Below are 26,110 nucleotides of genomic sequence, written 5' to 3'. Positions count from 1 at the left end.
AACAGACTGGAGGGCAGTTATATGTTCATATAGGCAGACATTCCCACTGTTTACATTTATAGAATACCTACAGCCAGGCGGGAGAACTCGGGGGTGGGGGTGGGGAAACCCATGCAATAATTCAAATGGTGACAATTTAATTCCCTTTCAGGGCATGCACTTAACCTGGGACAGGACTAGGGGTAGGGCTTGAGTCCATTTAAGCTTTGTTTCAGAACAGATTTTAGTCAGTAAAGTCTTCAGGGTTCTGTTCATCTTTTCAACTTCAGGGACCTGGTGAGGACAATTAACTCGGCTGCTTGCGCAGAGAAGTGGCTAGGAAGTTTCTCTTTCCACATCACACGGTCCAGGATTACCACTGCATAACCAGTACATCTTTTCCCTTATTCTTTATAGCTGGAACCATCCACATACACGGTTAAATCTGCATCTAGAAGGGGCACATCTGCCAAGTCTTTTCAAACCAGGGTAATCTCATTCAGGACTGCTAGGCAATCATGTGGTGCCTGGTGCTGGTAGCAAGGTGGCTGGATTAAGAGAGGAGACTTGGCGGAAGGTGAGATTCTGGTCTGAGAGTAGGAAGATCTCGTACTTAGATTGCCTGGCTGGGTTCAGTATTTTGTTGCTTTCGCAGCCCAAGATCTGGGGTACTCCATGGGGAACTATCCCTTCCATCCCTCCTCCTATGGTCAGCTTCTGTGCTTCTTCAGCTAGGGTTGCAGTAGCTGCAACTGCTCGGAGGCATGCTGGCTGTCCTCAAGCAACTGGGTCAAGCTACCCCTCTTGCTTCATGCACATACAATCTATATGGTTTGCGATGGTCTGGAAGTGCCAACGCAGGTGGAGAAGCCAGGGAAGTTTTAAGATCATGGAAAGCCTTATTCATTTCTTTTGTCTACTTCCAGGTTGCTAGCCCTTCTTTGGTTAGGGATTAGCAATGTCCAAGGGACAATGATTTTTCTTCTTGGCACTACCCACTATCCTCCTTCTGTGAGGATAGCCTTACATTCTACTGCAAATTCTCTTTCATCAGGGTCATATCCAGGGGAGGGGCTTGGTTCTGAGGCAAACAGTACCCTTTTCCCCATCTCTAGCTGCTTGCTTGGAGGCTAGGTCTGCTTTCTGGTTTCCTCTTAGCTCGCTCATCTGCAGCCTTTCCTTGCGCTCTAACATGCATGACTACCACTTTCTTTGGCAAAGTTAAAGCCTCTAGCAAGTCCAAAATTTGTTCTCCGTTAGCTATTTTCTGACCCACTGAGGTTATGAAACCTCTTTCTTTCCATAGCACCCATTGGCAGCTGTTCTGACCGGACCACTTTTTCCAATGTCGCTACTGCACACCCTGTATATCGCTTGCCATTCTCTACTGAGCTGGACCCGTCCACATAGTAGGTAACACCAGGCTCCTCTAGCGCCTCATCTCCAAGGTCTTGGACTAAGGTTGTTTGGGTCAGAACGGTAAGGCAATCATGTGCTGGACTTCCCTCTGGGTTAGGGGTTGGTAAGAGGGTGGCAGGGTTTAAAGCTGCTACTCTTTTGAAAGTCAGTCCTGGATTTGTCAGGAGAAAGATCTCATATCTGGACTGTCTGGACAGGTTTAACAGTTTTTCTCCTTCACTGCCCAGGATTTGGGGTACCCCGTGTGGGACTACAACTTCCATGTCTAGTCCCATAACTAACTTCTGGAATTCTTCAACTAATAGGGAAGTTGCAGCCTCCGCCCTTAAGCAAGCCGGGGGATGTTGTTCTCGTATCCACCAGGGCAGGGATTTTCTGCCTTCCACCTCTAAATTTACCAAGGGATATTTTACAAGTGTTTTGTACTTGCAGGGTGGAAGCCTTAGATCTTGGTCCTCATCAATCGCTTTCTTCCTTTTCTGCCTTCGTCACTCTAGGGGGCCCCTATTCTTCTTTCTCCTGCTCTTTCTTCTTATGCTCCTCACAATCCCACTTCCAGTGTCCTTTTCTTACAATAGGCACACTGATCCTTATCAAGGGGAGTCCTCTTCGGGTGCACCCCCCTTTGATCCCACTATTTTCTCTGATTTCCTCTCATGGCCACTGCCATGAGGTTCACTTGCTGTTTAATCTTTTTGTCAACTTTTTTTCTTCATTCTCTCTGGGTCTTCATTAAAGGAAGGAGTCTGTTTTTTCCATTTGTACAAGTCGGAGGTGGTAAAAGGGGACATACACAAATGCAGGAACCCCATCTGCTGTGACTACTTCACGGAGTGGAGCCTGTAGGCTGGCCTTAGCACGAAGGTTAGTTTCCATCTCTGTGGGTTGCCATTCCCTATGACCAATTGTGTCTTGGGACAAGGAGTCTTCCTGGACCAGAGCGGTGTGGTTGACTCCTGAGACATCTTTGCTTTCGCCAAGTTCCTCTTCATACTTGGGGGGAGGCCCAGGGCTAAGGTTAATGGCCCGGGCTTGGGCAGAGGGTGGTGTCAGGCTGACAGTTAAAGTGGACACCGAAGGACCTCTTTGTTGGTGCCTGTGCGCCTGGTTTCTCTGGGCTTGTTCTAGTCTCTTCGGGGGTTATTTCAAGCATGCTTTCGGTGGGTTCAGATTCTGGCAAAACCATGGGACATCCCTTGTAGGCTCGGGGTTTCCCTTCTGAGCTCGCCCTCATGACCTTACATGTTTTCATACAATCCCTTATCCGCATGGGTCTGGACATAGTGCTATACTGCCAAATATCGATGCAAAGGCAACTGATCTCAATGTTCACCTTTGGTTACATACATGTGCATTTTACTTATTATACTCAAATCCCATGTACTCTCGGATGGCCAGTCCGAGACTACATGAGTCCATTCACGCTCACACAAACGTTGCATTTCATCTTTTCGCATTCCCTCTCTCCCATAATCATATTTGTTCTTAAGCATGCATTCCATGCTTAAGCATGCATTCCAGAGAGGTTGGACACCTGTTCCTTGAAAGACTACTGCCCATGATTAAACCCTTTTCCAAAACCAAACCAAGACCAACAAACCAAGTCCAGAAGTAATGCAATACTTATTCCTATGTATGTGGCGTCCCACGCAGACCAAGTTCCCAAGCTCGCTCTCGTTCCTGGTTCTCAGAGGATATCTTTTAACCTCCCAAGGTATCCCAGCTCATGTTTTCTGGTGTCGCAGTGACGGGTTACACAGAAGAACAAGCAGGTCCGGCGCATGCTTCACTGAGACTGCCGATACTGGGTCTTGCTGTTCGATCCTGGGGTGGTCTAGAAACGTCCCATCTGGGGTGCCATTTGTTGCAAAAATGCGAATTCGAGTTCTTTCTAGAGGACTGAGGGCCTGATTACCCTCCAGAAAGCGAAGCAGGAGACGAGATAGAGCGTAATAAAAGTTCAGCTTTATTTTGCAAAATGGTCAAAATAACTGATAGCTCTTGCTCAAGCAGATTTTGACAAGGAAGTAGGGTCAAGCATTTCCTTTATATAGGTTTTTCAGTTACATTGGTACAATATCTTGGATATACACCCAGAATGTGGTTTGACACTTGTACAGAGATTAGAACATGGTGGCACACTCAATTTCCCCATTCTCAGCAAGATTTAGGAGTGTTGTCAGTGAATCCTTAATCAGTCCAGTGCCAGGCATCTGGTGATTTTGCCCATTACGTGAAATTTGCTAATGGAACAGTTTGTGGTTAGTGTCAGCTATTCTTTATTTATCAGGGCCTTTAGGCCTGGGTGAAGGGGCACTAGTCTGGGTCAAGATGGCTATTCTTATATGCAAGCTTGGTAGGACTGTTGTCCCTTAACCAGGGATTTAAAGGCCCGCGTCCCCGGTGCGTTAATAGCCAATCAAACACACGAGGCTGGAGAATACACTTAATCCATTTACTTCCGATACTGCAATATGGGGGTGCTCTCCGGTTCCACAAGATGGAGGCACCCAGAACAAACGAATCTCACAGTATATATAGGCCCTGACTACAAGAGGGTGTTAGTCTCTTTCTAACCTTTCTATTGGTCAGTTCTGGATTAGCAAGTTAAGTTACATTCAATTTTCAAGTTAAGGTGCACAATCTCAACGAGTCATAGGTTACGTTCGATGCTCTATTGGTCGAAAGTTTTTCCCTTTGTCTGCTAGGACATGATGTCCACATTAAGGAATGCAAATCTGGCATATAGCCACATGTAGCCACCCTTTGGCAAAGAAGCCATCTTTAACCCTTGGCACATTACATTCATCAGAGAGATGAAACCTCTCACTGGGGACATCAACTCCCCTCTTTCAAGGGTTTTAACCTGCTTACAGAGCAGACTTTTACCCCTCGACTAAAGTATTTCATCTCTCTGAATTTCTTCACTTCTTCTCGATTCTTCTGGATTGGGTCCTGGGTAGCTGACATTACAAGCAATACTTGGTTAGATGAAGTTGGCAACATTTTCTTAAAGACATTCACAGTTTGTACTGTATAACAGATCATAAGAAACACTGGACTAGTATAGTTTTCAACAACCAAGAAGTCTCGGGGACATTTGCTATGGCTATTTCGAGATGTTATAAATCTTCTAAGACGTTGTGAAAACTAAGAAAACATTGTCTTGTTCTGTACAAAATAATACACAAGTTCTGGTGTTACGTGGGTTAACTATGGAGCTTCTTTGGAAAGAGGAATCAAACAAAGTCTTACTGAGTTAAACAATTGTCTTTGTCTAGAATGATGTTCTCTTGGCAGCAGGACAAGTTTCTTACCAGCGATGAAGGTACATGGTGTTAAAAACAGTTCCAACTTTCATTTTAGCTTTTGAGAAGTGACTTTTTGCAAATTACAAAGATTGTCAACTGCTCTGGGAAAATTATACTCTGTATATGCTCAGAGTACACAGACCAAAAACATGTAATTCTAGAAAGAACAGGGAAAACATTTGCACCACGCTTTTTTGTAATGAGGCCATAAAACACTCTAGGGCACTAAGAAATGCTCTATGGGTGAATAACACATTTTCTAACTTTTTCTTCTTGTTTGAATAAAAACTTAAGTGTTATTAGTTTGTTTGTCTTGTTTGTGTCAGCTTTGGGAGTGACACTCTTTTCTTTAGACAACATGTCTGGGGCTGCTTTCACTCTGGTATGATACAACTTTTATTCCCTGGATTTTTACTTGCTGCATGGGTGGTGAGGATTACAAGATACGGCTCTCTGTATTTGGGTTGTAGAAGCTCGTCTTTCCACGACAGGATCTGGACTTCATCTTTAGCCTGGAACTTATGGATAGACGTATCCATTGGCAAAACAAGCTACTCGTGGAAATATTTGTGGAGAGAAAAACAACACAGCAGACAGGGACTGCAAATAACCTTTGACCCATGTTTCCCCCCTTACATGCATTTTGCTCCCTTGCACCACCATTGGATTCATAGAATCACAGAATAGCAGAGTTGGAAGGGGCCTACAGGCAATCGAGTCCAACCCCCTGCTTAATGCAGGAATCCACCCTAAAGCATCCCTAACAGATGGTTGTCTAGCTGCCTCTTGAAGGCTTCTAGTGTGGGAGAGCCCACAACCTCCCTAGGTAACTGATTCCATTGTTGTACTGCTCTAACAGTCAGGAAGTTTTTCCTGATGTCCAGCTGGAATCTGGCTTTCTTTAACTTGAGCCCGTTACTCCGTGTCCTGCACCCCGGGAGGATTGAGAAGAGATCCTGGCCCTCCTCTGTGTGACAACCTTTTAAGTATTTGAAGAGTGCTATCAATTTCCCCATTCTCAGCAAGATTTAGGAGAGTTGTCAGCGAATCCTTAATCAGTCCAGTGCCAGGCATCCGGTGATTTTGCCCATTACGTGAAGTCATCTATTCTTTAATTATCAGGGCCTTTGGGGCTGGGTGAAGGGGCACTAGTCTGGGTCAAGATGGTTGTTCTTATATGCAAGCTTGGTAGGACCAGTAAAACTATGTGAAAGGTTATGAGGCGAAAAGCAAAGAGATTCCACAGAGAGAGAGAGAGTAAAAAGGCACAATGGTTTCTACTGAAATGGCCAGTTTACCTAGCACTAGTGAAACAGCCCGTCATACAACAGGTGCATTTATTTTGTTAGGACTTCTTTGAACACAATATTATGGTATACTCTCTTCTAAGATTTTGAACCAACTTCCCCTGTTCTTTCCCATCAATAATTTTTTAGCCGCTTCCCTCATTGCTGCAACTTCCACAACAGTTCATTTACATTTTGGCAGCATATTCACAATTTTGTAATTAAAATATTGCTTTGCATGTGCACTCGAAGAAAGTCAAAATATAAATGAGGTGAGTAAACCTATTAATATAAGTAAGCACAGATTAACACGAAATGTTAAAGTAAAAGCCTTGCTAACATTTTTATAACTGGTGAGAAGGTTAGCCTTCTATCATATTTACCCTCGTGAGACAAATTACTTACTGAGAGTGGGTTTTGGCCCCTCTGCTAGGCCTGAAACTCCTGGCAGTTATTTTTCTGAAACTTCCCTAGAAGGCCGCAGTTCCGAGAAACGTTGCTAGATGGCGCCAGAGGGCAAGAACTATAACTGGTGAGGAGGAGCAGTCTGGCATTTTATATATAGGATATTGTATTTAATGTTGTTCCCCATCTCGATCCAGAGGGAGAGGTATGTAAGGAATACTACTACTAATAATAACAGGAGCAGTTTCTCAGTTAGTTAGCCCCAAAACTTTCAGTGTGGTTCAGGTTGTCACAGAAACAGCCTTGGTCATCCTGTTCGATGACCTATATCAAAAGAGTGACAGGAAGTGGACCTTCAGGGAGGACAGGACAAAGCACAGGCTATTCCAATACAATCAGAAGGGCAGAAACAAAAAGGGACTATGGACAGAAAGGATTCTCCATTGGTGGTGATCTGCAAGGTGTGTGCAATGTTCGTGTTCCTGCCTGAGATCGACGTGGTGTACACCTGCAACTAGTGCAAGCTGGTTGCACTATTGGAAAAAAAGTGAGAAGACTTGAGCAGCGAGTTTCCACCCTCCAAGGAATAAGAGAAGACAACGAGTTCTTAGATGTAACGGTGGAACTTCAACAGCAGAGAGAAGCATAGGCGGTGTTCAAGCCCATCTGGCCCAATCAGGAGGACTGTGGCATGGCACAATAGCCCATTATTCAGGATGGTGAAAATCAATGCATACAGCAAAGAGCTCCAAAAGGATCTCTCCAAACTGGGCGGTTGGTAACAAAATGGCAGGCGATAGTCAATAAAAAAAAATGCACCTTAAGCCAAAAATTCCCAACTTTGCACGTACATTGATGGACAACATGATAAAGGTTTATAAAATCATGTGTGATGTGAAAAAAGTATTTTATTTATTTATTTATTACATTTTTATACAAAGCTGTCTTATTCTTGAATCCTTAGTGTATTGTATTATTCAGTAAAATTGATTAGAGTGTTCAGAACAGACTTCTTTGCACAAAACATATTTTACTTGTGGAGTTTGCCTACAGGACTAAATCTTTTTAAAAATGTCTCCCCACACCCCACAGGATTTTGTTGCACGTCCTTGTTCTTCTCTTCCTAAAAGCTACAACTTGATTTTTGTTGTGTTTTCTCAGTTTTTCTGTGGTGACTTTATCTCCGTCAGATTCCATTGAAGGGTGAAGTAGTTTTGCTATGTGTGGTAAATATTGTGATGTTTTCTCCCCCTTTGAGATAAGTCCAATTAATTAATCTTGATTTTTAGGAAGCAGAAGCATTTGCCTTGTATCATAAAGCCTTGGACCTTCAGAAACATGACCAGTTTGAAGAATCTGCCAAAGCTTACCATGAACTACTTGAAACTCGCCTCCTGCGAGAGGTCAGTGAAGCTTTCCTCCTACCAGGTGGTGGTTGGTGGGGCTGTCATCTCAGTCTACAGCCTGTTACATCCTGTATTGTCACTCAGCTTGTGGAGACCTGCAGCACTCTCCAGAACAGTCCTCAGAATAATATTCTCATAGCAAGTCTTGATCTGAGGCTTACTAGTCTGGGTGGATACTGCAGGGGCGCAAAGGTGTTTAATGCTACATCCAAGGAATTATCTTGCAAGCCACCAGTAACATGAAAGGGTGGAAGCTGCTGGATCACATGGGGACAAACTTCTGAGGTTGCTTCCAGGTGAGGCTTTTTGGTGTCATTGTCCCCATTGTCACTGAATTTTACAGGGGACAGGCATCCAGATGATGTCTTCCTCTTGTAATCTTCCCATGTTTTCCTACCTCCACTTCAGTCCTCCCCCCCCCCCCCTTTTCTCTTATTACAGAAAAAAATGTTAAGGAGAAAAAGGATAGCTTCTCCAGGCCTTCCGGTTGGTAGGACTAGGAACCCTCTGCCTGGAAACATCCAGACTCTACTTAGCTATTTCAGCATCGAAGCTGCATCTCTTTGTGAAATATACACCAGAACAGTAGCAGCATTTTAAAGCTCAGTGGGTTTCAGAATTGCTTAACAACCAGATAAGCATATAAATGCATATATGAAGCTACTGTCATGTTTCACTCCCCCAAACTTTCATTTTTGTAAGAACTGAGAGGGTGGGACCCAAAAAGTGAATGAATTGTTGCTTTCATTGTAACACTACTGTCAGGATTGTTTGCATAGGAAGGATCAGAGAAAGTTGCCTCAGGCCAAGTCAAGATCCTTGTCCCTTAGCCCAGAATTGCCTTCTTTGACTCTCCAGAGTGGTCTCAGACAGAGAAGGGCCTTTTCCATCACCTGCTATCTGATCCTTTTAAAATGGAGAAGCTGATAGGGATTGAGCCTGGGGTCATCTCCATGCATCTCTACCTTTGAGCTATGTTCCTTCCACTACATGGCCCTTGTCCCAGCTTTTGAACCTCCATAACTCAGTGGTAGAGCACCTGGTTTGCATGCTGAAGGTCCCAGATTATTAAATCTCCAGCATCTTCCATTAGGGCTAGAAAAATTCCTGCCTGAAACCTTGGAGAGCCGCTGCTGCCAGTCAGCGTTGACAATACTGGGCAAGACAGACCATGGGTCTGACTCCGTATTGGGCAGCTCCCTATGTCCCTGTGAAGTGGGAGTAGTTGAGTGATGTATTTCCATTTGCTGGTAGCTCTGTCAGACCCTTTGCAGCTTCTTAAAAAGAAAATATTCCCTGCCCCCCCCCACCAAAATCTGGTTGGTACTTAGTGGAGTTCTTGTGGTAACAATGGTTTCTGCCTTGCCTTTTGGAGTCATGTTCTGTCATCTGGTGAGTTTTTAATTGTTTTTAATGATCAAAGAAGCCTTTATTTCCACATTGTTTCTCTTCTTTACAATTTTCAGGCAGTTCCATCTGGTGATGAGAGAGAGGGACTAAAACATCCAGGCTTAATGCTGAAGTATTCTACTTACAAAAATTTAGCTCAGCTGGCAGCACAGCGAGATGATTTTGAGACAGCCATGGAGTTCTACCTGGAGGTACAGTGTTCCTTCCTGTTCACTCGGACAGGTGGCTAATGCCATAGCAAAAATGTGGCTCCCTCACAACCCTGTCATTCCCCATGTAGTGCTTGCTGCTGTTTTCGTTCTGAGCACAAGAGCTAGCCACAGCCATGCCCCACTTACCTTATTTGGACCCACCATGTGTCTATTTACTCATTCCAGGGGAACAGAGCAGACAAGAGACTAGGTAGCATGCAAATATGATTTTAAACACAATTCAATTATTAGAAGCCTCTTCTCCTAATACCTCAAAGGAATGTGAAATGTGCTTTTCCAAGTGCAAAGTTTTGTGCTAAACATTTAGTTCTTCGTGGTCTCTGTGCATCACACAAAATGGGGCTCTGCGCCTGCGCGGAGTCTCGATCGGGAAAAACTTCTATAGCTGAGGCGTTTTTGGTGGGAACCCCTCCCCCATGCACTGAGTGCGCATGCGCAAGCTGAGGGGTTCCCACCCTGAAGCTCAGTTCTCTTTCGACCGCCATTGTGGTGACCTCGTTGGGAAATTTTCTGTAGGAAATAAATTGTAAGAGGCGTTTTCTTCTTCTTCTTCTTCTTTCTATCCTTCTCATATTTCTTCTTTATTATTATTATTGTTATTTTACAATTTTTTCTTTTCCTAATTTTCGCGAAAAAGCGAAAACACCCGAAAGTGCGCATGGCCCTCAAGGCCCCGTTCAGGAAGTGTACCAAGTGTGGAAGTAAACTTCCTCCCTCAGACAGACACTCATTGTGCCTTTTGTGTTTGGGTGAAGCACATATTGTCGAGACCTGTCGTTTTTGCCAAGCTTTTTCCAAGCAAACACGACACAGGTCAGATAGGCTAAAAGCATTGCTTTGGAGCAAAGCCTTACAATCAGTCGAAAAACCCTTGACATCGACTTCCAGCACTATGGAGCCTGTTGAAACCTCCCCAAAATCTCCTTTATTGGCTCAGGAACAGCAACAGCCAGAGATACCTGTGATGCCTGGGAGAAGTGTTACGCTTTCTATTGCCAAACGATTAGCAAAGAAAGCAAAGAAGGCAAAGCATACTGCCTCAAATCTGGAGGAGCGCAGGAAAAAGAGAAATAAAAAATCTCTTAAAAAGAGTGTGCCGAACCCTACTCGGCCGTCTTTTCCTCCTCCGATGACTAATATACCGATGCTGACGGTCGATACCGTACAATCTCCCTCGGCATCGAGGAATGATCCTTTGCCGCCTACTTCGGCGGCCGAGCCTTCGGCATCGATGCCGACACCGGCACAGCCTTTACCACTGCCGCCACCGCTATTGCTGTCGCCTATACCAGCACTAAGGCCACAGTCGGCACGGGGCCCGAGGCTGACGTCAACGTCTGAAGGGGAGATAAGAGATGTATCTCCAGCCCCTATACCGCCTGGACAGGCGCGAACTGAGGACAGACGTTATAGACATGACTCCCCAGACTCCATGTTTTCGGGTCGCTCAGGGAGAGACTACTACTACTATGATAGACCACCACTGCTGAGAGACAGGTCCCGTTCACCACACCATGAGAGATGGGAACGGCATTCTTACAGAGACCAATAGTATGGTCGTGATATGTATTACCAAAGACCTTATGAAGGACAATGGGGATATTCTCCCCAAACCTATTACACCCGACTGCCATATTCTACGGGACACCCACAGGCTGAGCCTGTAGCTAGACCTTCAGCTACAATGCCTAACCCTCAATCCAGTCTTATTGATGCCAGCACACAACCAATGCAACCGCCTTCATCGCTACCTCTCAGTCTACAGGCATCCCAACCACAGCAACCAGAACCACTCATTCACATGCCAATTCCTAGAGTGAATTCTCCATCGTCCCCCCATGACGATTATGAATCTGATTCTTCTTCTTCGTCATCAGCACGACCATCTATTGCCTCCCCAGACATAGAGGTTGCTCCCCAAGGGGGCATCTCTCCATCAGAGGATTTGGGCCATTTCTCTGACCAAATTATTAGAATGGCTCAGGTACTGGGTCTCCAAGTCGAACAAGCCGCGTCCACTGTACAGGACCCGGTCTTCGATTCCATCATGTCCGACACCTCTAAACCAGTGGCCATTCCAATGTTACCAGCCTTGCTGGAAACTATTAAACAGTCTTGGAAGTCACCTTCAACTGCTCCACCGACTTCAAAAAGATTTGAGGGGATGTACAAGATCCAAAAAGCAGATGTACAGTTCCTCTTTGAGCACTCGCCTCCGAACGCCATCGTCGTCGAGACAGCCCAGGGCAAAAGTAGGCACCAGCATTCCTCACCTGTAGACAAAGAGGGACGTCGTCTAGACCTTCTTGCTCGCAGGTTATACACCTCCTCATCCTTGGGGTTAAAGATCACAAATTACCAAGCAGCAATGTCGGGTTACCAACTACTACTCTGGGACAAGATGGGAAAATTAATGGAACACTTACCTGAAGATAAAAAGCATTTCGCCAGACTCTTCCATTCCGAAGCATCACAGCTGTCTCGTCAACAAATACATACTTCAAAACACCAAGTTGACTGCATAGCAAAAACTCTCACGGGAACCATAGCGCTCCGTCGACATGCTTGGCTCCGCTCAGCCGGCCTTTCTCAAGAAGCTCACTCTAGAATAGAGGACTTACCATTCGACGGTATCGGGCTTTTCAATGCCGACACCGACAACTCGCTCAATACCGTGCAAAAGGCGAGAACTACAGCCCGCCGTATGGGGTTCAACCAACCCCAACAACAACAATTCCAGCGTCGATGGGTCCGCCCGCGTTCCTCATATTATGCCAATAGGCAACAATACCAACAATTCCAACCTCGCCAGCAACCACAACAACAACAACAAGCGTCCCAGCCACGTAAGCAATTCTCAAATTACAGAGGCAGAATCACCTCTCGGAGGAACGACGCAGGTTTTAAACGGCGTCTTTGATTTTTTACCCACACCAGTAAATGATTTCCCCATTTTCTTTGATGATAGGCTCTCCCACTATTTCCATCAATGGGAGACTATCACTACCGACACCTGGGTCCTCTCTATAATACAGAGAGGATACCGTATAGAATTTAAAACCCTCCCTCTTCTCGGTAACATAAACGTTACACCACCTACAACACCCTTACTCCAGGAAGTCCATATGCTCCTTGGTAAAGGTGCCATCGAATCTGTTCCATGGAGTCAACTTAATAGGGGTTTCTACTCAAGGTACTTTACCGTACCAAAAAGAGATGGAGGACTTTGCCCTATTTTGGATTTACGTTTATTAAATTTACATATTGCAACCAGAAAGTTTAGAATGGTTTCCTTGACTTCTATTATCCCATTATTATTGAAGGGACAATGGTTCGCTTCTATTGACCTTCGTGATGCCTATTTCCACATCGCAATGGAGGGCACATACCGAAGATATTTACGTTTTATAATTGGCCATAACTTCTACCAATACAGAACTCTCCCTTTTGGCCTATCCACGGCCCCAAGAGTTTTTTCAAAATGTATGTCTACAGTCTGTGCCCACCTTCGTCTCAAGGGAGTAGAAGTCTATCCTTACCTTGATGATTGGCTTTTGGTAGCACCAACAAAACAACAACTACAAAATTCTATTCAAATTACTTGTAGTTTATTATGTAAATTAGGCCTAATTTTTCATATCAACTATGAAAAATCCCAATTAAACCCCTCACAGGTCATCGAGTTTATTGGGGGAATCCTCGATGCCGTAGCCGCCCGAGCCTTCTTACCGGCCACACGATGCGCACGCATCAACCATCTCGCTCAGACTTTTCGGTGTCGATCCCATATATCGGCGTTCAAGGTGCAACAGTTATTAGGCCTTATGGCCTCTACCACTGCAGTGGTTCAATATGCCCGTCTAAAAATGCGACGGCTTCAATCCTGGCTGCTGAAGCACTTCAACCCTCATAAAGACTAGAAAAATCTCTTGTTGTACCCACCAGCATCAGTAAAGGACTCCCTTATATGGTGGACAATAGCTGATCACTTGACGCGGGGAATTCCTTTCAGCCAGGAACAACCAACAAAGATATTAACCACAGACGCTTCAATGCGAGGTTGGGGCGCACATTTAAGCTTCCTATCTGTCCAGGGCATATGGTCCAAAAAAGAAGCCAGACAACACATAAATCTTCTCGAACTGAGAGCAGTTCAAAGAGCCTTGGTTGTGTTCGAAGCCCAGGTTGCGGGACACTTTATACAGATAACCATAGACAATATTACAGTGTTTTCCTACTTGAACAAGGAGGGTGGCACCAAATCGGAGCATCTGCTAAATGTGACAATCAAAATTTTCGACTGGTGTATCCCAAGGCATGTAACTTTTACCGCCATCCATATCGCCGGTACCGAAAACACTCTGGCCAATTTCCTAAGTCGATCCCATCATCTCGCACACGAATGGCAGCTCAACAGGTCTGTGGCCAAAGTAATTTTCCAAATGTGGAACATACCAGACATCGATCTTTTCGCCACATGGACAAACAGGATCGTCCACAGTTTTTGCAGTCGAGCAGGTCTAGGCAGGACCTCCCTGGGCGATGCCTTCACCTTGCAATGGACAAACGCCCTTTTTTACGCGTTTCCCCCATTTCCCATCATACCGAGGGTAATCACCAAGATAATTGCCAACAAGACCAATTGCATCTTGATCACTCCCTGGTGGCCGAGGCAAACTTGGTTCACCTCACTTCTACGGTTGTCGAACGGCCAATACCGACGGCTTCCACTATCACCAACATTGCTGACACAACAACAGGGCAAAATCAGACACCCCAGTCTTCAAACCCTGAGGTTAACAGCATGGTACATCCAGTTCGCCAATCCGACGTAATCTCCACTAGATTACAGGACATCCTAGATGCAGCTACGAAACCATCCACTCGAAAATCGTATACACAGAAGTGGACTATCTTTGAGAAATTTGCCAAAGATAATAATTTCAACCCTTTGTCTTCCACCATAGATCAAATTCTTACGTTTCTTCTATCTCTCTCAGACAAGGGTTTATCTACATCCTCCATACGCGTGTATCTCTCAGCAATCTCAGGAGTCCATCCTAGAATAGAAAGTTCAACTGTATTTTCACATCCTCTGTCAAAACGTTTTTTGAAGGGACTTAATAATTTAACCCCACCAATCCGTTCCCATATACCATCCTGGAGGATTTCAGTGGTACTCAATTCATTAACCTCAAAACCCTTCGAACCACTGGCCACAACGGACCTCCGGTTACTCTCCTTTAAGACAGCCTTTTTAATAGCAATTACTACGGCTCGGAGATCGAGTGAGCTTGCGGCTCTCCGTATAGATCCTCCGTATTTAACTTTTCATAAGGATAAGGCCATATTAAGACCTGACATAACCTTTCTACCCAAGGTCGTTTCAGAGTTCCACCTGAACCAGGATATTGTTCTTCCTGCGTTTTTTCCCTCTCCATCGTCACAGATGGAAGCCACTCTTCATACACTCGATGTCCGTAGGACCTTAGCTTTTTACAAACAGCGTACAGAACCTTTTCGCAAATCACCCCGTTTATTTGTCTCCTACTCTGGACAACATAAAGGCATGCCTGTTTCATCGCAGAGACTTGTGAGATGGATTTTTGAGACTATCAAGTTGGCATATCAACTTGCCAAACTCCCTTTGGACGCCAACGTTCGAGCCCATTCCACCAGGGCTATGGCTACTTCGACAGCCTTCGGCAAAGGCGTTTCCATCCCTGACCTCTGCCGTGCTGCGACTTGGTCGAAACCGTCGACTTTCGTTAAGCACTATCGCTTGGATACGAGAGCGAGAGCCGACTGTTCCTTCGGGGAGCCGTCCTTTCATCGATACTGACATAACAACACCGACCCACCTCCGGTAAGTCAGCTCGCTAATCTCCCATTTTGTGTGATGCACAGAGACCACGAAGAAGAAATGCAGGTTGCTTACCTGTAACCGTAGTTCTTCGAGTGGTCATCTGTGCAGTCACACAACCCACCCTTCCATCCCCACTTCGGTGTGTTATGTATAGTAACTTTGTTTACTTTCTTAATGATGTTGCTATATAAGTGTAGCTACAATTGGGGTTACATCGATATTGAGTTATTGAAGCTTTTTGTTCGGTATCCATACCAACACATAGTATTATGTAACAGCACTTGTTTTTCGGTATCGATGTCTCCATCGATACTGACAGTTTTTATTACTCTCGGTCCCGAGGCCACAATGTTGGTCTCAAGGAACTGAGCTTCAGGGCGGGAACCCCTCAGCTTGCGCATGTGCACTCAGTGCATGGGGGAGGGGTTCCCGCCAAAAACGCCTCAGCTATAGAAGTTTTTCCCAATCGAGACTCCGCGCAGGCGCAGAGCCCCATTTTGTGTGACTGCACAGATGACCACTCGAAGAACTACGGTTACAGGTAAGCAACCTACATTTACAATTCTCTTTTCTGTTGTTACAGTGAAAAATCTTGACCTAATACTGATTAGAAATAAAGCATGTTAAACATGCTTGGCAGACACTGGAAGTTTCTTTTTTTAAAAAAAATAATTTTATTTTTCTACAATATTTAAACATACACATTACATCCTCTCATAAAGAAAAAACAACAACATACTACATAATATTGAAACGTTGAATACATAATATCTTATCTAAATACATAATCAAAATTAACATAAAAGTGCACTCCCCACCTCGGGATCTCATTCCTGATTCCAAAATCTCATACTTTCCTCTGCTGGTGGTTTCCCACTTCCCTTAGAAAACACAAATATTAGGAACTGTTTCCAAATTCCTTCAAAATCATTTGATTTAGCTATACCTCTTCTCCATTTAATATTACAAGTCAATTTATCATTTATAGCTATATCCCATACTTCTTTATACCATTCTTCAATAGAATATTCCCCTTGAATCTTCCAGTTCCTAGCTACAATCAATCTTGCTGCAGTCAGCAAATTCGTTATCAATTCCTTGATTTCCTTTTTACATTTAAAATCTTCAAATAGTGACAGTAATGCAACTTTTGGTGTTCGTTCTATCTTCATTTCCACAATTTCTTCAATCTCCAAAAACACCATCTTCCAAAATTTTTGAACATAGTTACATTCCCACCACATATGTAAATACGTTCCTTTACCCCCACATCCTCTCCAACAGTTTGCTGACTGCTGATCTTATTCAATCTAACCGGAGTTAGGTACCACCTCCATATAATTTTAAAATAATTCTCTTTTATTTTTACTGACATATTTCTCAACGCTCTTTGTTTCCTTAGTCCCTCCCAGCCCTGTTGTCCTATTTGTACATTCAAATCTGTCTCCCAAACCATTTTGCCTGAATTATCCATCAACCCTTTCTCCACCAATATTCTATATATTTCACTCATCAACCCTTTTAACACTGTTCTTTTCTCCCTATCATTTTCTTTCTTAACTATCAATTCCTCAAACTTAGTCAATTCTCTACAATCTCCGTTATCTCTTACCCACTTTTTAGTTCACTGTTCTAATTGCCAATAATTTAACCAAGTTAATTTTTTATCTTTAAAGACCTCTTCCATTATCCTCTCTTGTATTCATTCCTCTTAACCATTCCCTTAATTTCATTTTATTTTTTTCTATTAAAACTTTACTTAATCTACTCTTTAATTCCTCCGGGAAATTCTTTAACATTATTACCGGTGACAAAGGAGAGCTGCTCGGAAGCAGCTCCCCTTTATATTTACTCCAAATTTCCCAGTGAGACCTCAAAAGCGGGTTATCTATACTTTCTACCCATTTTTTTCCCTTCCCTAAAAAATACATTCTCCAGATTAATCTCTATATTACTTGTGGTTTTATCCTCCATCCAATCTAATTCTCCTATTCCTGTAATTGCCTCCACAATATGTCTTAATCTGTTAGCTACATAATATAGTTTAATATTTGGGAGACCCAATCCTCCCTTTTTTTGACTTAAATACCATTTACTTTTATTTGCCCTCGCTTTCTTATCACCATTACAAAAATTATTTATAATACTTTGCCAACATTTTATCTCTAATTCTGAAATTTTTATTGGTAGCATCCTAAACACAAAATTAATCTTTGCTAAAATCTTCATTTTTATTAATGCTATTCTTCCAAACCAGGATAAGTTTAATCTTTTATATTTTTCCAATTTTGCTAAAATCTCTTTTTTAAACACATTTAAATTCTCTTTCTCTAAACTCTCTAACTTCTGCGTAATTTTTATTCCCAAATATCTAATCTGATTCCTAACTCTCATTTCTCTTCCCTTTCCTTCCCAATCCTTCTCTTCCTTTTTAGTATAGTTAAACAACATCATTTCTGATTTGGACCAATTTATTCTTAACCCAGTAACATCCTCAAATTCTCTCAGTTGCTGTTTAATTCTCCCCATCTTTTCTATTGGATTTTTAATCGTCAGCAACGTGTCATCTGCAAACATATTCAGTTTAATTTTTTTCATACTACCTATTCCTTCAATCTCCTCATCTTCTCGTATTGCATTCGCCAATAATTCCATTACCATTACAAATAGGATCGGCGAGAGTGGACATCCTTGCCTTGTCCCTCTGGCTAGTCGTATCTTATCCGTCACACCATCATTCACTACCACTACAGCTGTATTTTGAGAGTACAACTGTTCTATTATAGCTTTAAATTTATTTCCAAATCCCATTTTATTTAAAACCATCTTTAGAGCTTGCCAGCTCAAACAGTCAAAAGCCTTGAAAATATCCAATGCCAGAATTCCCGCTTTAACCCTAGACTTATTTATCACCTGTATTACATTTAGAACCCTTCCCACTAAATTAGGCATCTGCCTACCTGCTACAAATCCACATTGATCCTCCCCCATATATTCCTCTATAAATTTATTCAACCGCCTTGCTAAAATAGTTGAAAAAATCTTAGCATCTTGGTTTATTAATGAAATAGGTCTGTATGAATCAGGGACAGTCAAATCTTTATCTGGTTTTGGTATTAAAATTATTAATGAATGTTCCCATGATTCTGGTGTTCTTTCTCCTTCCAATATGGAGTTATACAACTTCAATAATTTTGGTACTAATTTTTTTAAAAAAACCTTATAATATTCTGAGCCTAAACCATCTACCCCCGGTGATTTACCCACTTTCAGATTCTCAATTACTTCTTCTACTTCTCTTTGAGTTATTACCTTTTCCATTAACTCTTTATGTTCTATTTTTATTCCCTTCTTTATATACTTTTCTATATAAGCTTCCAACTTCTGTTTTTGAGTATCCTTTCCCTTATACAATTCTTGATAAAATTCTTGAAAGTTTTTTATTTTACCCTTCATTGTATGACAATAATTCCCTTGTTTATCCTTCAATAGTCCTATCCCATTCCTGGTTTTTTCCTTTTGTGTGAGCCTGGCAAGCAATCTAGAATTTCTGTTGCTATTTTCAAAATACTCCCTTTTCATATATATTAAATTTTTCTGAACTTCCTCTAAATTTAAATTTTCTAATTGTTTTTTCTTTGCTTGTATTTCTACTAATTTATATTTATTTTTAGATTGCCAATAATCTTTCTCCAATATCTTAATCTCTTCCTCCAATTGTTCCTGCTCTGCTATTTGTTGCCTCCTTAAATTACACATTTCTCTAATACATATCCCTCTTGTTACTGCCTTCATGGTATCCCAAACTACTGCCCTTGATGTTCCTCCCTTCTCATTAATTTCCCAAGTCTCTGTCAGTTCTCTTTGCATTTTTTCTACCACTTTATTATACTTCAAAAGTTTTGTGTTTAATTTCCACCTAAACGCTTCTTTATAATTCTTTCTAACTGTAAACTCTAAACTTAGCAATGCATGGTCTGTTACTTTTATTACCCCCATTTGCATTTTACATACCTTACTTGCAAACTCTTTTGAAACCAATATATAATCTATTCTAGAGTATATATGATGAACTGAGGAGTAGTAAGAGAAGCCCGGATTCGACCCATTCAGTAAATGCCAACAATCTACATAATCTTTTTCTTTTACTAGTTTATTCAATATAGTAATATTATTTCTCTTTTCCACATTAGTGAGGTTTGATCTATCCACTCTATTATCCATTACCATATTAAAGTCCCGAGCTAAAATAAGATGCCCCTCCCTAAACTTCTCTATTTCTTTAAATAATTCCATAAAAAACTCTCTTATGTCTCTCATTGGGAGCATAAACATTGACTAATGTATATTGCTCACTTTCAATTTGTCCCTTTATCATAAGATATCTACCATTATCATCCTTTTTTATAGTTTTCAATATAAATCCACTTTTTTTAAAAATCAAAATTGCGACTCCATTTTTTTTGATGTCCCCAATGACTTTTCATAATAAACTGACCACTTTGTCCGTATTTCATTTACGCCGTCAAGTTTTTGGTGTGTTTCTTGCATCATAATTATACCAGATCTTTCTTTATTTAACATTTGTTCTATTCTCCTCCTTTTCACGACTGCCCCCAGACCTTTAACATTAAGCGTTGATACTTTAATTTTTTTATTCATATTTACCCTTTTGATTTTTCTTCCGATCCCGTGTGCTCTGCATCTCATAAACATACACAACAAAAAACACAAACCCTAAACCCCCCTTCAACTCCCTCCCTCCCACCCTATTAAACCCCCCCAATCTCCCATCCCCCCCCACTACCTTCCCCCCCCCCATATCCCCGTGAGTCTACCACTCCGTCCATTAGCTACCTTAGGGGAGGGGGGGAGGCGGAGCTCTGCCCAAGCGGCAAGATCTCTATACTTAACAGCTTTTATGTATTATTATCTCAGAACCATTCAACATTTTACCCCATCCCAGACGCCCCCGCTTCAGCTCCGTTTCCAGCTTCAGCTCCAAGACTTGCTTCCTTAAATAAACCCAGACTCTTCAGCAACTCCTTGCCTTGATCCAAAGAGGTTACTTGTATTGACTCCCACCATATGAAAACTTTAAGAAAACAGAGTAACCCCAAGCATATTTTATTGCGTTTCTTGTTAACGTTTCAGTTATTTGCTTAACGCTCCGTCTCCATTGGAGTGTTTGCTGACAAAGATCGTTGAATACTTGCACTGCTTTGCTTTTATATTTTATCATGGCCATGGACCTCAATTTCTTCATCACTTGCTCCTTTTTATAATAACTGCCAAATTTCACAAGAATGTCCTTGGTTCCTCTGTAATTTGCTCCCCCCACTCTGTGGATCCTTTCCAGGTCACAGTCTTTTATATCCAGATCAGGCATCATATCATTGAACCATTTCAGTATTATTTTTCTCAAGTCCTCTGCTGGTTCTTCAACAAAGTGTTTAATACGTACGTTGAAACGTCGGTCCTGATCTTGCAATTGAATCAGCTTTAATTCTTGTTCCTGGAATTTCACCTCACAGCCTTTTTCCAAGGCATCCTGCCTTTTCTCCACTAATTTTACTTCAGCATCTAGCATCTTTATAGCTTTATCATTCTGAGCGATCTTGTCTGCGAGCACCCCCATTCTTTTATCCGCCTTCTTATCATTTTCATCCATCTTCTTACTCAGTGTTGCTGTACTGTCCAAAATCAGCCTCTTCAGATCTTCCATTGTAGTTGAAGTTGGCACTGTGCCAGATTTCTCCGCCATCTTGACAGATCCGTTGCTTTCACTCCCGCTGTTTTGTGAAATTTCTTCTGTAACCCCTTTCTCAAGACGGGCCCAATTATGATTAGAAGGCCGTACTCTTTGCCAGGCAGCCTTCCCAGGGTTTTTTTTTTTAATTTTCTAACGTTCGGCATGGATCTATTTAAAACTCTCACTCAATGTCCCGTTTACAGTCCGCACCGTCTCTTTCCTACGCAGATAAACACTTCTTTCTTTGATGCTTTTTAAAGGGTGAATTTACTGCCAATTAGTCCTTTTCCTCAGATAAGGAATATAAATCACTGTGCTTTATCAGACTAGGAGACGGAAGAACTCTAACATTCCAAAGCCAGTTTTATTTTCATCGCTCCCCCCTCCGTTCCGTCTGATTAATTTACAGCCAGACACCGGGCTGCTTTTCACAATCCTTATGCTGATTCTGCTTCCAAAAACAGGATTTTCACCCTCTCTTAGCAATCATAATCATTTTCCTTCATTTTCATTAACGACCCATGCCTTTTAAATGAGATAATTAAGTTTCATTTCCCCCCCGAACGGGAGTTCTCAAGAAGAAATCTTACCCTTCATGGCGTCCAGCTCCGCCCCCGACATTGGAAGTTTCTGAGACCATCTGCTAGAGCAGGGATTGACGACCTTTTTTCTGTCAGGTGTCCCATTTCCTTGGGGGAACTCTTGAGAAGGGGGTTGGACTTAATGGCCTTATAGGCCCCTTCTAACTCTACGATTCTATGATTCTAGGGCTGCATGCTGGCAGTGTGCAGGGCCAAAGTTGGGTGGTACCACTCCTTCTCTTTTCCTGCCCCCCCTTCTTCTCCATTGAGCAGGCTGCTGAGAAAGGGAGAGATTCTTCTTGCCAGAGGTCTGAACTGATTGCTTGCAGAGGGCTTTGGAAATTGGGCTGCAGATTGCTACTTCCAGATACTGTTGTTACAACTTAAACTTGTGTGTGTGTGTGTGTGTGTCAGGCATGTTGTGTATTATGCCTTCTAGGCTGTAATGCTAGACTCCACTGATGTCAACCTGTGGTATAAAATTGGTCACGTGGCACTCAGACTTACGCGCCTGCCCTTAGCACGGCATGCTTTTGAAGAAGGGCTCACCTGCAACCCAGATCATTGGCCCTGCTTAGATAATCTTATCACTGTCCTCTACACACTCAGCGACTATACAAGTAAGTTACACTCCTTTTGTATTATTTTCCTAAATGAACTTTATTGCATCCATTGGTACAAGCAGTTGCTGGAGTTGCAGTTTTGTGGGTGCTTTAGAATGGAATGCTTTGCAGTTAGGTGAGACCTAAGTTGGAATCTAGACTAACCTTTGGATATTCAAGAAACTAGCCTGGCACACTGAGTCAAGATTTGAATTGCTCAGAAACTTATTGCTGGGGTTGATGAAATGGTTGGGCTGACAGCTATAATGCAATTGGCAGAACTGATCATGACCAAACACAAGTTAAGGTCACCTCAGATCCCACTGTATGGAGGGGAAGGCAGCGGGGAGAGCCTGCTTTCCCACTGCCATTGTATCCACGGTGTCAACTCCACTGGATGGCACTGTGTTTGCATGGTTAGGGAATTCTTCAGACAGGACTCCAGGGTGATCATTGGGAACCCTTCAAAGGCTGCTGTGACCTATTTGCAAATATTTATTTATTTATTTATGTGTTGCATTTCTAACCCGCCCATAACTGCTGAAGAATCAACACGGCTTCCGCAAAGGCAAGTCCTTTCTCACTGATCAATTCTTTGAGAATGTCAAAAAACATGTAGGCAGGGGTGATCTGGTGGACATTGTCTACTTGGACTTCCCAAAGGCTTTCTGGTCACCACACCTAAAAAAGGATATTATAGAGCTGGAAAAAGTGCAGAAAAGGGCAACTAAAGTGATTAAGGGGCTGGAGCACCTACCCTGTGAGGGAAGGTTACATCAACTGGGATTGTTTAGCTTGGAAAAAAGGAGGCTAAGGGGAGACATGATAGAGGTGTACAAAATTATGCATGTTATGGAGAATGGATAGGGAGACATTTTCCTTCCTCTCTCAGAATACCAGAACTTGGGCCCATCCCATGAAACTGGTGGGAGATTCAGCACAAATAAAAGGAAGTACTTCTTCACACAGCAATAGTTAAATATGGAATTCACTACCACAACATGTAGTGATGGCCACCAATTTTGATAGCTTTAAAAGGGGGTTGGATAAATTCCTGGAGGAGAAGGTTATTAATGGCTACTAGCCCTGATGGTTGTGTGCTATCTCCAGTATCTGTGTGCACCAGTTGCTGGGGAACATGGGTGGGAGGGTGCTGTTGTACCATGTCCTGCTTTGTTGGTCCCTGGTTGACAGCTGGTTGGCCACTGTGTGAACAGAGTGCTGGACTAGATGGACCTTGGTCTGATCCAGCATCAGCGCACTTCTTAAGTTCTTATGTTCTTTATATTCTCTGGGCAGATACAAACTTCTTTGATAATAAAAATTGTTCAGATTTATTGCCACATTTGTAGAATTTCAACCACAGGTAATGTCTAGGGAACCCATCTGTTCCTCATTTAGATGGGTTTCAATTGTTGTTTGCTAAACTCTTCTCCTTCATGGCTGCTAACATCAGGCAGGGTTGGGCTGTGATCATGTTAAGAGGAATAGGACAGTCTCCTTGAAGCAGATGATTTGTTTGGCCACTTCTAAAGAAGACTGCCTTGAACACAAGGACTACTTCAACTAACACTTGGTTGCTAACAGGGTGGATAAAAATCAATGATTTTTTTTTTTAAAAAATAATTTTAAAAAATGGATTTTTTTATTTAAAACATATTTTTTAATAAAATGCTTTTTGAGGAAAAATCTATCTAAAGATAGTTCTTCGTCCTGGTCTCTGTGCAACACACATGGGCTCTGCATCTGTGCAGAGCTTCAATTTGGAAAAAAACTTCCATAGCTGAGAGTCTTGGAAACCCTTCCTCCATTGTGTACTGTGCATGGTCTGGAGGGTTCCTGCCTAACCCCTCAGTTCTTCGACAGCCATTGCGGCTGCATCGTCAGGAACGACTTCGTCAACCTGTAATACAAAAAAGAAATAGCTGAGATTATTTCCTTCTTCTACACTTTCCCCCCAAACTGTTTTCTATCTAAAAATTAAATAATAATAATAATTTATATACTTGTCTTTCTTCTCCTCTTCTCATGATCTCTGATCGCTGCTTCAAGGCACATGGCCCTTCGGGCCCTGTTTAAGAAGTGTAGAATCATAGAATAGCAGAGTTGGAAGGGGCCTACAAGGCCATCGAGTCCAACCCCCTGCTCAATGCAGGAATTCACCCTAAAGCATCCATGACAGATGGTTGTCCAGCTGCCTCTTGAAGACCTCTAGTGTGGGAGAGCCCACAACCTCCCTAGGTAACTGATTCCATTGTCGTACTGCCCTAACAGTCAGGAAGTTCTTCGTGGTCTCTGTGCATCACACTATGGGCTCTACGCGTGCGCCGAGCCTCTGCCTCGGAAAGGTTTGTAGCTGAGAAAAACGTTATTTAGGTGGGAACCCCACCCCCCACCATCCACTGCGCATGTACCGCGCGCTCCCGTTTTCCCCTCAGTTCCTTTGCGACCGCCTTATCTAGCGCCTCGTCGAAAGGTTCCTCCTCGCTCTTTTAGCAGTAGCTGAGTTTTTTCTCTATCTTCTTCGTATTTTCCTACTGTTGTTACTCCTCTTCCTATCTCTCTCTCTCTTCCCTAAAATTTTTTTTTAAAAAAATTACATCTTTTCCTATCTTTACTATTACCTTCTACTTTGTATGGCCCTTAAGGCCCCTTTTCGCAAATGCGTCCGTTGTAGCAGTAAGCTACCAGCAGCTCACGGACACTCTCTTTGTCTCCTCTGTCTTGGAGAGACCCATATAGTGGAAACTTGCCACCATTGTCTGGCCTTTTCTAAACAGACCAGATGCCATCACTCAGACCGCCTCAAGGCAGAACTTTGGAAACAAACCCTCCAATCCACAAATATGGTGTCTCCTACCACCTCGATACCGAAAGCATCGACATCGAATGCTCCTTCGATACCGACAACACTTCCACCTCCGGCATTGACTTCTCGTTCCCTTATGGTATCGACAGCAAAGAAGCTTTCGAGGGGGCGGAGCTTGGCAGCCATGGAGTCGGCGAGTTTTTTCTGATGCTCTAACTGGCTTTGCTGGGAAAAACAATTATCTCCTTTTTAATGGGCATAAATCTTTAACCAAATGATGGAAAAGGACTATGAATGTTAACTGTTTAACTTGCCGGTGTTGGAAAAAGCTGGAAGAGATAAGGTGAGATTTTATGGAATGTTTCTATAAGCATCTGTGGAAAGTGAAACTAAATGCTGCCGGCTGCTGTGGCGCAGTTGGAGCAGAGAAGGTTTGTTTTTGTTAGATGCTGACTTGATTTATAGCGAATCTCACCTCTTATCTTCTGTTACAAAGTGGAAAAGACTGAAATACTGGCTTTATAAAGAGGAAAGCAGTTTGTTGTAGTTATCGTCGGCTGGCGAGAAGGGGGGGTGAGCGGTGATGGAGAAATAGCAGCGTTCGGTGAGGGGGCGAAGTGTGGCATTGGTGGACTGTGTATGGCTAGTTTTGGTCCCCTCTAGTGAATGCTGTTTTGATATTGGAGGTCAATTCCCCCCCCCCGAGAAGAAAGAGTGACTAATATGCAGAAAACAAGCTAATAGATATGAACTGTTAACAAAGAGAGCTGAAGCTAAAGATTTATACCCTATGTCTAACATCAAAAAAAGATTTAAGAAAGAGTGGAAAAGGTTAAATATACAGAAAAAGCGACCAAGCAACCATAACCTCTCCCATTTGGGAATTCCAGTCTCTGAAGGAGAGCAAGAAGACGAAGACACAGACCCAGTTTTTTTAGACACAGAGCCAAAAAAAAAAAAAACCATGGCTGAAGGGGGAAAAGCAACTGGCAGTCAGCCACCCTCTTTAGTGGAAATTAAAGCTGCAATTGCAGAGAACAATACAGTCATTTTTTAAAAAATGGATCAGCAA

At 42.8% G+C, this 26,110-nt stretch overlaps 1 protein-coding gene across 3 annotated transcripts in view; it reads left to right on the top strand.

Annotated features, from left to right (window-relative positions):
* CABIN1 (calcineurin binding protein 1) overlaps nt 1-26,110 on the top strand; it is a 190,071-nt gene that overhangs the window by 5,652 nt on the left and 158,309 nt on the right. For 2 of the 3 annotated variants that reach the window (XM_063143985.1, XM_063143984.1), the window contains exons 4-6: nt 7,690-7,803; nt 9,273-9,407; nt 22,067-22,247. In XM_063143985.1, coding sequence (XP_063000055.1) covers nt 7,690-7,803; nt 9,273-9,407; nt 22,067-22,247 — 430 coding nt within the window. Of the gene's footprint in view, nt 1-1,337; nt 1,389-7,689; nt 7,804-9,272; nt 9,408-22,066; nt 22,248-26,110 lie in introns of those variants that run through there. The other variant, XM_063143986.1, reaches the window with a different exon arrangement.

The sequence above is a fragment of the Elgaria multicarinata genome, chromosome 18 (assembly GCF_023053635.1).
Source record: "Elgaria multicarinata webbii isolate HBS135686 ecotype San Diego chromosome 18, rElgMul1.1.pri, whole genome shotgun sequence".
Classification (NCBI taxonomy): domain Eukaryota; kingdom Metazoa; phylum Chordata; class Lepidosauria; order Squamata; family Anguidae; genus Elgaria; species Elgaria multicarinata.
Note: the sequence above shows the minus strand (reverse complement) of the source record. Positions and strands in the feature narration are given on the sequence as shown.